Raw genomic sequence first — 12,480 nt, forward strand, 5'->3', positions numbered from 1 at the left:
GGGTTAAATGCAAAAAAACCCTACAAACTATATAATATATACCCAATTGCAGTTTTCCCCTAAATTATAATAATAGACATTTTGCCCTCTTGAATGATATGTTTGGACAAATCTCCCACTGCTTAAGTGATTGTGCTAACATTTCTAAGGGGATGGCTCAGGTAGTTCAAGATTGAGTATTTTCTCTTTGATTTTTGTTTTGGAGATTAAAATGTAGAGAACTATCAAAAGTATATTACAGCACGAGCCAGTGGATTGTTTTACTTCCCACATTGGCTTGTGGAATTGGAAAGACTCATTGCTGGGCAGCAATGATCAATAACTTTGAATGCATTGTTGATTTACATAAAATTTTTGTTATTGTTCTAGATCTCTTATTTCGAGTGTACAATAATTACTTCTTAATATTCATCTTGAGTTATTTTCATTATACTCTGTCTGCAGGAGAAACATGAGAAAGTAGATCATTTCGAAAGTTGTTCTTGAGTTAGTTATATACGGTTCAATGGGGCCTTATGCTCAGCATTTGAGCACTTAGATTTTTATAGTAATAAGATTATGGGCATCTTTTGTTTCTGCGTTATGAAAATAAAAACAAGACAATTTTGATTGGCATTGAAATTGTCAAGACAATTTTGATTAAAGATTAGGAATTAAATTAATAAATTCTAGCTACTAACACATCAATTGATCATACCTAATGAATTGTGAAATTAAAGATGTCAATTCAAGATTGATTTTCTGTATTGCCACTAATTTACTTAGACAAATGCATAATCCAAAATATAAACACTACTTCTTCTGGAAATTGCTCTGTTTGGATTGGTGATTTTTTGAAAAATAAAATTTTCAACTACAATGTTACAATAATACCCAAACAAAAATAACCTCAAAAATACCAAAAACACAAAAAAAAAAAGCAACCTAAAAAACATAAAAGACAATTTCAAAAACACCAAAAGCATAAAAAACAACCTTAAAAAATACCAAAAATACAAAAATAACCTAAAAAATAACCTCATCTAAAGTAAAATTTTTTAACTACATTGTTACAGTAAAATATTTCAAAAGCACCCTCAAAAACAGTTAACCCAAACGGAGTTATTAACTCAACACCTCTAAGCAAACCAAACCAACAACGACTGAACACCTCTAAGCAATTTACTCACTGAACTTAATCGCAAAGCCAACAACTAAATCATAACAAGTACCTTATTATCATTACATGAAGCCAAGTATATATAGTTTAACTATTCTTCATAACTTTTTTAGGCAGACTATTATACTTACATTTTATTTGCATATAATTAATAGCATATAAAAGGAGGTCTAATCCTCAGCTTACATCAGGAGATGGCAAGGAAAACTGAAAAAAATATAGAGTACTCAAAAATTAATCATACAACAATAAAGTAAATTAAACTACTACTGCTTCTAAAATCACCTGGAAGAAATCGCTCATTCTGACTGACTCAACAACCGCAACAAGCACTTTCATAGGTGTAGACCTGGCAGATTGAAAGGCGACAAAGCACCAATACTGGTAAGTTTTCCCTAGCTAACTGCCAATTCAAAAAAAAAATAATTAAAGTTGAAATTTTACGAAAAGACAAGATATATGAAAAGTCAAGATTGGCTGGTCTAAAATATACAAATTGTCAAATCTTTACTCCTTGACAGTGGTGGAGGAGGTAGAAAACTAATCAAGGAAGGGCAACTTATCAACTTTATATGTTTATACTATAAACAACGGTTCAATAATACATAATAAATCATTAAGTGCTTAATTCTCTACAGTCAAATTTGTAATCGGTAAAGAAAAAACAATTACGATAATAAATGTTATATGCTCAATGAGTAAGGATAGTAAGCTACGTGAGTTGTAGTGCCTTAGTGCATGATAAGGAAAACTAGAACAAAACGCGCTTTTGTGTGTACTTACTCAATGGAAGTTCCTCGCGCACCGAGTAGTCTTCAATGCTATCATTGCGGCAATTCTGTCACTTGCACTTTCCAGAAACTCGAAGTATGCATAGCGCCAAGACCTCTTGAAGAGAAGGATTGCCAAGAATCCCACGATGCCGAGAGCAAAACCAGGTCCTATACCTGCATAAAACCATGACCAATCAAACTCACCATGATCTTTGTCATCAAGGATAGGATCATTTTCAGCTGGCGACTTGTTCTCGGGGCAGTTCTTTGGGAGTGGCTTGCCACAAAGTCCACTATTTCCTTCATAGATGGATGGATCGGTTAAGGTCTGAAGTTGATTTCCTGATGGTATTTCCCCTGAAAGGCTATTGTGTGACAAATTTAGGAAGCTCAATGAGTTTATTGTTGCTAAGTTGTCAGGTATTGCACCGAAGAATTCATTCATTGATAGATCAAGCGTTTCAAGTCGCTTCAAGTTGCCAATCTTCTCAGAGATCCTTCCAGTCAAATGGTTGTGAGAAAGGTTCAAAGTTTGTAAAGCAGCCAGATCCATTATCCCATCTGGGATCTCACCCACCAAATTATTTGTTGAGAGGCTTATGGATTTAATGAGCACAAGGTTCCCAAAGGAGTACTCAAGTTCATTTCCTCCCTTATAGTTTTGAAGGTTGGTGGTATCGTAGGTTATCGTGAGAATGCTTCCATGTTCACTTGATACCATCATTGAGAAGTTGTTAAAACAATGAGGAATATATCCTGTTAAGTTATTATGTGCCAGGTTCAGCACTTGAAGATTTGAGAGTAGGCAGAGCTTGTCAGAAATACCTCCATAGAAGTTATTTGACTGAAATCTTAGAAACATTAAATTTGATGACATTTCCCCAATCCAAGCTGGTATGGTATCCCTTACTCCATTGTCACCAAGATCGAAAATTACCAAATTGCTCAGATGCTGCATTGATGACGGGAGCCTTCCAATGAATTTATTTCCATTCAAATGCAGAATCTCAAGTGCCCCCAAGTTACCCAGTGAACTTGGAATTTGACCGCACAGATTGTTATTTGCCAAGTTTAGGACCCACAAGAATCGCAAGCCGCCGAAGCACAGAGGAACTTTTCCGGAGAGAAGATTGTTGGATAGATCCAATTCTGATAAACTTTTCAACTTGCACAGGTCTTCTGGGATACTTCCTGTGAAACGATTACCACTGAGTTTGAGGAAATAAGTAGATGCATCCATTTGACCGACATAAGGCGGTGGAATCTCTCCAGTAAGAAAATTTTGTGAGAGATCTAAACTTGAAATATCCGATGGAAATGATTTGACAGATCCCTCCAATTTGTTGGAGCTTAGAGATACAAATCGATAATTATTATTCTTCAGTTCTTTGAACTCCAACGGATTGCCAGTTAGGTTGTTGTTGGAGAGATCTAATGAGCTAATATCATAACAAAGCACTCGAAACCAACTGGGTATGGCATCTGAAATACCCGCATTGCTCATGTCTAACTCTTCAAACTTCTGCGTCCAAAGCCAACCTGGAAACTGGGGGCCTACTTTGATGGATGCCATTTCAAGTTGTTGGAGTTGAAAAGGAGGCACCCATGTGGAGCTCAAATTCAGAGTGAGGAAGCTATGAGATAGGAACAATGACTTTAGCTCTCCAAGTTTCCCAAGATGGTCTTCAGATAATACACCAGTTAATGAAGTGTAACTAATGTCCAATACTTGTAGCTTTGTTAGCTGCCCAAGACTGACAGGTATGAAACCATATAAGTTAAATCCGAACAAAGATAGTGCAGCTAGTCTTGAAAGCTGGCCTATTTCACTTGGTATTGACAATTGCAAGTCATTACTACTCAGATCCAAATAAGTAAGATTGCTCAAGTTGCAAAGTGATTTGAAGAATGAAACATCAAAGCGGTTTCCCCATAGATCGAGGCGCAGTAGAGAGGTCATTTGCTCAAATAAGCCATGAATTGGATTAGAAAAATTATTATCACCAAGACGAAGATCAAGGAGGCCTGTGAGATTACCAAGCCAAGGAGGGATCATGTGGTTGCTGAAATTATTTTCACCAAGGTCAAGGGAAGAAAGAGATGTGAAATTGGCTGGTGAAAGATGAGGATGGATAACAAGATGACAACCAAACAAGTCTAGTGTTGTTAGTGAAGGAAGCATGCTAATTGCCCGTAATCCATCTTGAGCAGCACTAAGATTCACCAAGGATAGGACTAGGACTTCTAGAGAAGAGAGCCTAACAACCCACTCGAGATCCTTAATCGTTGATCCACTTGATGATAATCCAATATCTAAATACCGTAAATGCGAGAGATTTCCCAAATGGTGAGGAATTTCACCATCAAATTTTGCATTGGAGAGATTGAGGTATCTCAAGTTTTCCAACAATCCAAGGAATGTGGGAACTTGGAATGTTGAAAAATTATTCACACTCAAATCCAAGTATCTCAAATTGGTCAAATTGACCAAAAATGGACTTAATTGGCCTCCCAAGCAATTTGTGCAGTGAGAATCCTCATCAGAATAGAGTGGCACCGTATTGCGCAAATCAAGTTTCAAAACACTACCAGTGATTTTGTGACAACTAACTCCTTTCCATGAACAACAACCTTCTCCAATCCAAGATGACAGACGATTTGATTCATCTTTCAATCCATGTTTGAGTTGAAGAAGGGCACGCCGTTCACTTTCAATACAAGTGGCATTTGAATGATGATAAGCTTGTTTGCTGCTACCAAATGTGAATTGGCTGGTGATAGGAATAGAACTGAATAAGAAGAGTAGTAGTAAAGATGAAGGAGTACAAAGAAGATGATGCTCCATTGGATTTCTTTGGTATCATTTGTTTATTTGATATGGGAAGCCCAGATGGCCGGGTGGCCTTATTTATACACTTACAATAAGCATCACTTCAATGTTCTGTGTTTGTAGGAAGTAGGATGGAACTATACAAAGGTGATAAAATGACGACGACTTCAAGTCATCGTGGGAAAAGAAAAAATTTGCGGACGCGGGCGAGGGGAAAGACAGCGTTGAAAATCTTGCGTGATTGTGGGAAAAATCATTGGTGACGTACAAATGGAAATATTGATTGACTTTTATTTGGGTTGTAATTTGATTTGGATACATACGTTACCATAATATCATCAAATAATATCATCTAATAAACAAAAAACATTTAGTGTTCGACTTTCTCCCTTTTTTTTTTTTTTTTTTGGGTAAGCAGTATCCAAATCTTGATGGTTTGTGATGTATAAGACAAGGAACTGAACCATTTTCTTTTATGACAATTACAACCATCCAGACATGAGGGACAGAATTAGTCTTTTGGGAAGAATTGATAGTCATATTAGTCACAGCTGTATGCATGACTGAATGGCAATTATCCCTTAAATAAATAAAGTCCATAACTTCGCTTATATGTTATATGGTTTAGTTTCTAAATTATTTTCACACCTCCCTGAGTTTTTGTCCATTTGAATTAGATGATTGGGAAATATCTACCAATGGAGAAAGAGAAAATACAGCATTTGGTAATATCTGAATTACGACATCTACAACATGTACAACCATGTTCCCCCCCCCACCCCCCCCAAAAAAAAAAAAAACCATGTATAACCATCACCAGTGGAGTTGCACTATTTATTCCGTTGTAATATTCCCATTGGTGGCTTAACACTAGAGACATTAGTGGAGTAATACTAAAAAAAAAAAAAAATGTCCCATTGGGTTTTTTTCTTGGTGCATATATGGCTTTGTCTGCTCACATTGGAAGTAATCTTCTTAAACTAACTTTTCGTAACATAAAATTAATTAAAGAACAATCTATTAGAAAATAAAAAAATTTAAAATTTTCCTATGCATACTCTTATGATTATTTATACAACAATATAATATGGTTGTTCATTAATTATTATAACAAATAAGACAATCAGATAGAACTAGAAAAAAAAAAAATCAAATCCAACCCTGCTTGTCCCACTCCAGCATATGCCTATTAAACAATGACAAAAAAGATGAAACCAGGTCTCAGTAACTTATATTACCGACAAACTTGCAGTTCGGTAGGCCGTCACCTGTCTCCAAAATATTGGACGGGTAAAACCAACTCCTTCAAGGAGATAATATTAAATATTACTGGAATTGTTTATAGCTTACTGTAAGTCATATAAGGTGCAGTATTGGAGAAGGATTAGATTGGATAGTAAACTCAAAAAGATTGTAAATAGATTTTGAATTTAAAATTTTTTATTTATAAAAAAAAATTAAAAAGCAATATATATATAAATTAATTTTTCTATATTGACAGTGTATACATTATCACTTTACAATAACTTATAATTATGAAAATTTTGAATTTGAAATCCAACTTTTATATATCACTACAACAAAAATGGCTTTTCCTGACACGCCTAAAAGGACACTTGCTGGTTTTTGTTATTATAGCTATTCTATCATGACACTTATTATCAATTTAATAATATATACTTTAATTTTGTTTTATTTTATCTGATATAAAAATAATAATGTGTCTTTAGATTCCCTATCATGACACTTGAAAAAATGTGAGATACACCAAAAAAATTAAAACATAAAATGATGTTGTTTGATTTTGGCGGAAGATTCCTTGCCAAAACACTTAGTGAAATTTCAAAACTTTTATTTTGCAAGCCAGCGAAATTTTGGTTCCTCTCATCTCTCTCACAAACTCTCTCTCTCGGCAAACTATCCCTCAAAACTCCCCCATTTTGGTTCTTCCGTCTTCGCCGCCGCCCCACTCCCCTATTTTCAGTTGCTAACTCGGCCGCTTCCCTACCCTGTTCGGTCAACCACGACCCCTGCACCAATAAGCCTTCGCTCTCTTTGCTAGCACAAAAAGAATAAGAAAATAGATACTCGTGCTCTTTCCTTTTTCTTCGTTCCTCTGAAACCCATCCCCATGCTTCTCCTTACTGACTAGATATTCAGGTTGAGCGTGCCGAGGAGTAGAGTAGGCGAAGGTTGCCGCTATCATCTCACTGGAGTCCAGCCACTACAGCGGAAATCATCACTGTAAAGTTTCCCACACTCTTGCACTTTTTTCCCCCTTAATTGTATTGTTTTCTTCTTTGTCTGCAATCATGTCGGTTATGCTTTACTTTCATCTTGTTAATCGATTTTAAGTGGCTGGAATTGATCATAGGTTTGAGTAGAGCTTTAGATTTAAAATCAAGCTCAGGCCGTATAAGGAATTGATGAAAAAGAAATTTCAAAACTTTTCATGCTCACTACCTATTTGTCGGAAGGTTCGAATGAAGAAAGAAGAAAATTTATGCATTCATGCCAGTCGACCTTTTCCGGCACAGCCAGGCATCGTTCCTCATTATCCAGTGTAGAACCCAATTCCGGTGTCTTTATCACTTGTCAGGATTCAAAGGATAGCTCTGTTTTTTTTTTTAAATAATAATTATTATTTTGGGCTCCTTTATAAGTGGTAGTGTTCCCTAAACGAGTTTGGACAGAGTCTATGTCGTTTCTCTTTTTTGCTATAATGTGACCGCCAACATGAGCAAGGTTGGGGAGAGGAGGGACATCGTACTAAAGGCATACAATTTAAAAGATAGATTCAACAATCATTAAAATTGTCCCCAAAAAAGAAGTTATTAATTCTGGACTTTGACACTCTATTGCCTGCTGATACTGCCATAGTCATAATTTTTTATTTTCATCACAATTTCAAATTAGAATAGCTAAAATATCCTTCATCAGGCAAAAACAAGCGGTGAGTGCTAATGAGAAACCATGGTTCTATCTAACGAGTCACTAGACCAGAATTTATTCGCGTCTCAACATGAAGATAAACTTGTAGCGCTATAAATACTAGCTAATTCCAAAGATCATCGAAACTGCAGTGCCCATACCATACTATGCTTTACAATCAGATTGGCAGCTGGAATGGAGTGGATTATTATCAGCGCATGCCAGGCAGGCCTTATCCTAACTTCTACCTAAAATTCTGGCTCCCAATTTACGGCAGCGTGGTAGTGTGTCATGTTCTGTGGTTGGCCAGTTAGTGTGTCACTGTGTGTTTCGACTTTATTTAGGGGCGTGTCCTAATCTCATAAATAAATGAGATACGCAATGGATATATATATATATATATACACACACACACACAATGGATCATGGATGACAATTTGATAATGCCGTGCTACCTTCAACTTTTTCGAGGGAATTATTATTTTTTTTGTTCAGATTTTTTCTATTGAGAAATTTATCACTTGTATTTTTCCCTTTTACTAAGCAAGCAACTCATTACTCGTGCTAAAGAAATTATTATTGTGATGTTGTAAGCTCCTATCTAACTTAACTACGAAATATTTTTATCCAAACACAATCAAGTAGTCTTTCCGTTTAATAGCAGACTTTATTTCCTCTAAATCTTGCAGTAGAAAAAAATAACATCTACGTGGGGGCAGTATGCTCTGCTTGCTTGTCATCATATACCCAAGTAATTATGTTACTCAGTACATTGCTTAAGAAACGTATTGAAATGTAAAAACTTCGTTGTCACTTAATTGGTGTACATTTTCTGTAACTATGATAATACTTTGTGCTGAAAGATAAATTTTGTGTGTTTATACATGAGGCAGCAGGTCCATTGAATACAACTTGGGACTCCAGAACTTTGAAAGAAGACATGGAAGATATGTGGATTCATCCCAATGTTAATAAGGAATGGATGAAGTCAGGAGAGAAAAAGGGAAAAGTTCAATTTTCTCATGACACAGAGAGGAGGCCTTATCTTTCCCATGTGGAACTAAGGGTGAGATATTGTTTATACAATACATATTTAATGACTGACTATTGAATGTTAGCCTTTTTCTTTAATTTGATCTCTCTTTGGCAAGTGAAGGGTGAGTTTGCTGTACTTACACATTTCTGATTCTGAAATGATTCCCTTTGGATTTAGCTGAGTTGATTACACTATGTGAACCATAGGTTGGCATGATTTAGTTGTGTGACTGCCATGTTACTGTACAATCTACTTTCAGAGTACGTTGCATTAGTGTGAGATTGGTCTGTGAGTTTATGCATTTTATAGAGTGTTTCATCTCAGCCCAATACTCGTTTGCAGCTGTTGTTGATTAGACCAAGTTGTGTTAAACTTCTCAGATTGTAGTGATAAACTTTTTGATTGTCAGGCTCCAGGAATGGTTCAATGATGAGGGAACTCCAAATTCCGCTACTAGGAAGTCACCATCTTGGAATTGATGATACCAAAAATATTGCAAGAGTGGTACAACACATGCTTATAGATGGTGCTCTTTTGCAAATTACTGCAAGGAGATTACGTGGTTCTCCTGAAAAAGTTGAGTTTCTATTTGAAAATGGTATCTAGTTGTCACTCTGCATCTCTTTACATTCACCTTGTTATGATCTTCATTTCAGACTAATTTCTTTGTGCTAATTGCATATATATTCTTCATGAGCTTTTCTTCTCCAACTTGAGAAATGGTCCATCAGTTTCTCAGAAAGTCGAAAGCCCTCTCAAAACTATATGCTTTGATTTTTTCTGAATTTTTATTTGGGGATGTTTAAAAATGAAAGGTAAGAGAATTTGAATGGGGAAGAATACAATTTACAGGGCAAATTTATGCAATAATTTTGCGTGTAACATATAAATGATGTTTAGGAGAATTAACTTTGTTATAGTCAGCAAATTGCTGGATTTCTCCAAATACAAAAATTTACAGTATTTGATATGTTTACTTACGATATAGTCTAGATGTGCCTCGGTGCTTCCTCCAAAGTTGCATGTTTAGACCAATTTGCTTCTGCTTTATGATTGAAGTGGACATTTCTTTGCATTTAGAAGCTACATTGCTTTAGATGCATCTCAGTATGCTGTGCATTGACTAACTTGTCGCATTCACTGTTTGGATAGGTGGGAGTATATTGGCGTCACTTGGTTCCTTTTAGCAAATGTGGTTTTCAAAATCTGAGTAAGCTTTTACATCCACTCTACCTTTCAATATTCAACTTTTCTCCTTTTTTTCTCCCCATTTTCAGTCTGTTTTATCTCTTGATTAACAGGTTTGAGGAACATGGAGCTTCAAATGTTCAAACAAAATGCCCGTAAAGTACTTTACTGGTGCAGACAATTATCACATTAGACAGAAATTCATGGAGCTGACTTCACTTTGATTAGTTCGCTGACGGTATGGGTTGCTCGGTTTTAATATCCTGCTTTATAGGCGCCCAAACAATGTACTATATATATTTACTGTACCTCTCACGAATCGTTGCTAATGTTGTACAATTACGTTACCTGACTTTTAGTTCAACAAATTATACTTGTTAGGGAATCTTTCAAGTTTGTACTTGTTACTGACTTTTAGTTCAACAAATTATATTTGAACATTGACTTTTACTTTTAGATTACTATATGCATTCTGTTCTTTGGGATAATTTTACAAGTTCTTTGGGTTTTTTGATTGACGGAATGTATAGCTGGGAGCACTACCCGCAGGTTGCTTCTATATCAAAAAAAAAAAAAAACTCCTGACAGTTAAAAGTGTCAGCATAACTCCGTTAAAAAAACTCCTACTTATTACTAACTATAGCTATCCTGACACTTTCGATTATCAAGAAAAGGAATTTTCGTTGGCAGATGAGATGTTATAATAGCATAGTTTTCCTTACACATTTGAATACTACATACCTATCCCTACATTGGAAGGGACGACACTCGTCCGAGGTGTGAGGAAAGGTAAAATGTCAAGTTAGATTATCTATACTGACACCTTTAAATGCCGTTAAAGGTCATTTTTGTTGTAGTGTATGTATCATAAATTTAATGATAATAATATATACACTGTCAGTGTGAATAAAATTTATTATATATATATATATATGTATATATACGATGACTTGGAAGTCTTTGTGGAGCACGATAGCTTCAGTGACCCTAAATGAGACATCCATCACCATCTAAATTGGTATTGGCAGTTGAAGCTGTTAGAAAAACTGTAGTAAAAAAAAACTATACTAGACAAATACAGAGACTTTGAGGCGTGAAAGAACTTTCTTTTGGAACCAGAAAAATTCTGTGAATTCTTCTCACTTAAAGCATTCACTTTGACATCAGATTCTATTTGCTTCTTTTGAAGATTTCTGGTATCTTCTTCAATACGCAAATGTTTCAAAATCTGATCCATAGTGAATGATTCAGTAGTATGGAGCAACTTTTTCTTATAGTCATTCCAACTAGTTGGAAGTTTGGCTATAATTGCTCCAACTTGCAAGGATTCAAATATCTCCACTTTCAGATCATGTAACTTAGACACAATCACTTGGAGATCATGAATCTGATCCATAAGAGAAGAATTCTCAGTGATACGAAAATCAAAATATTGCATAATCAGAAATTTGTCCGCACCTTGTTTCATCGTATTATACTTGTATTCCAGCGCATTCCAGATTTCCTTTGGCGACTTGACTGCAGTATACAGATCATACAAGCGGTCAGAAAGAGTGTTCATGATGTGTCCTCTGCACAGCAACTCGTCCTCTGCGCGTTTTCTGTGTCTTATCCTTCCAACGGGAGAAGTTAGTGCCGTCGAATCTGTCCAACTTCACGAAGTCCTGATTCATCACTTTGAACGCAGATTCAGAATTTGACTCCATTGTTGAGAATAACACCTTAAGATTGTTATTTGCCTCTATTAGACAAATTACCTCTAGGGTACAACAAAGTCTAGAACTATCAAATGAAATGTAACCGCTAACCGCCATCAACTACCTCTGATTGACACCCTATCAGAAAGCCCCAAGGTGCCCCAATTGTCAAGATTTTATATATCTTGAAATAAGTTTCCCACCAAACTTTCCCTCCAAACTAATATCTTGGAACAAGTTTGTAAAGGAATAGGACAATGACTCATATATAGGCAACATGCACTTTATCTTCTTTCAATGTGGGACAATGGATTTCAACATATTCATTACAAACTATTACGAACAGAAGCACCGAACGATGTAAAATCATATATGATAGATACAACTATTAAAACAAAAAATGTAGATAGCACGATAACAACATGAGAAAACATAATAAATTTTATCACCCATTCAATCTATCTTTCTAACTTTGAACTAACTCGTTAGCCACCATTATATATTAACTGTACTATGCGATCACTATTACGTATGATTACATAGAATCTAAGTCCCCTAAGCAGTAGTATAGATTAGTTGGATGTTTAATATTATATGATGCCATTATTTGGCAAGAAATAATTGCGAGTATTGTTGGAATAAGCAATCCAAGAATCAGTCAAGCAAAATAGATTCAATTGCTATTCTTGTGGTGTGCTAACAAATGGTATTTAGTTTATTTTTCTGAGGAATATATAAGGTAACTTTTCTAATTTGTTTAAAATAAGTCTAGAATTTGTGTCACAGCCAACTCCTTTCATGTGTCATGAGCAACAATTCACCATGATTGGTGATTTGATTTATTTATCAAACTTTCTCTCAATTGA

General features: G+C 35.5%; 1 protein-coding gene and 1 long non-coding RNA gene across 3 annotated transcripts; one reads left to right on the top strand and one right to left on the bottom strand.

Annotated features, from left to right (window-relative positions):
• Window positions 1–1,174: 1,174 nt before the first annotated feature.
• Window positions 1,175–4,817, bottom strand: LOC113716390 (receptor-like protein EIX2). 2 transcript variants are annotated; one of them, XM_027240698.2, is made up of 2 exons: window positions 1,943–4,817; window positions 1,175–1,508 (listed from the first exon to the last, which is right to left on the bottom strand). In XM_027240698.2, the coding sequence occupies exon 1, from the start codon at window positions 4,775–4,777 to the stop codon at window positions 1,943–1,945; it is 2,835 nt and encodes a 944-aa protein (XP_027096499.1). In that variant the 5' UTR covers window positions 4,778–4,817; the 3' UTR covers window positions 1,175–1,508. The 2 variants fall into 2 exon arrangements, with proteins under 2 accessions (XP_027096499.1, XP_027096498.1); XM_027240697.2 differs by having other exon boundaries at window positions 1,175–1,562.
• A 1,780-nt stretch (window positions 4,818–6,597) lies between these two features.
• On the top strand, window positions 6,598–10,378 carry LOC113715646 (uncharacterized). The gene is made up of 4 exons (XR_011823253.1): window positions 6,598–7,006; window positions 8,587–8,759; window positions 9,139–9,939; window positions 10,031–10,378. It is a non-coding gene; the product is annotated as an uncharacterized lncRNA (long non-coding RNA).
• The last annotated feature ends 2,102 nt before the right edge of the window (window positions 10,379–12,480 follow it).

The sequence above is a fragment of the Coffea arabica genome, chromosome 11c, assembly GCF_036785885.1.
Source record: "Coffea arabica cultivar ET-39 chromosome 11c, Coffea Arabica ET-39 HiFi, whole genome shotgun sequence".
Taxonomy (NCBI): domain Eukaryota; kingdom Viridiplantae; phylum Streptophyta; class Magnoliopsida; order Gentianales; family Rubiaceae; genus Coffea; species Coffea arabica.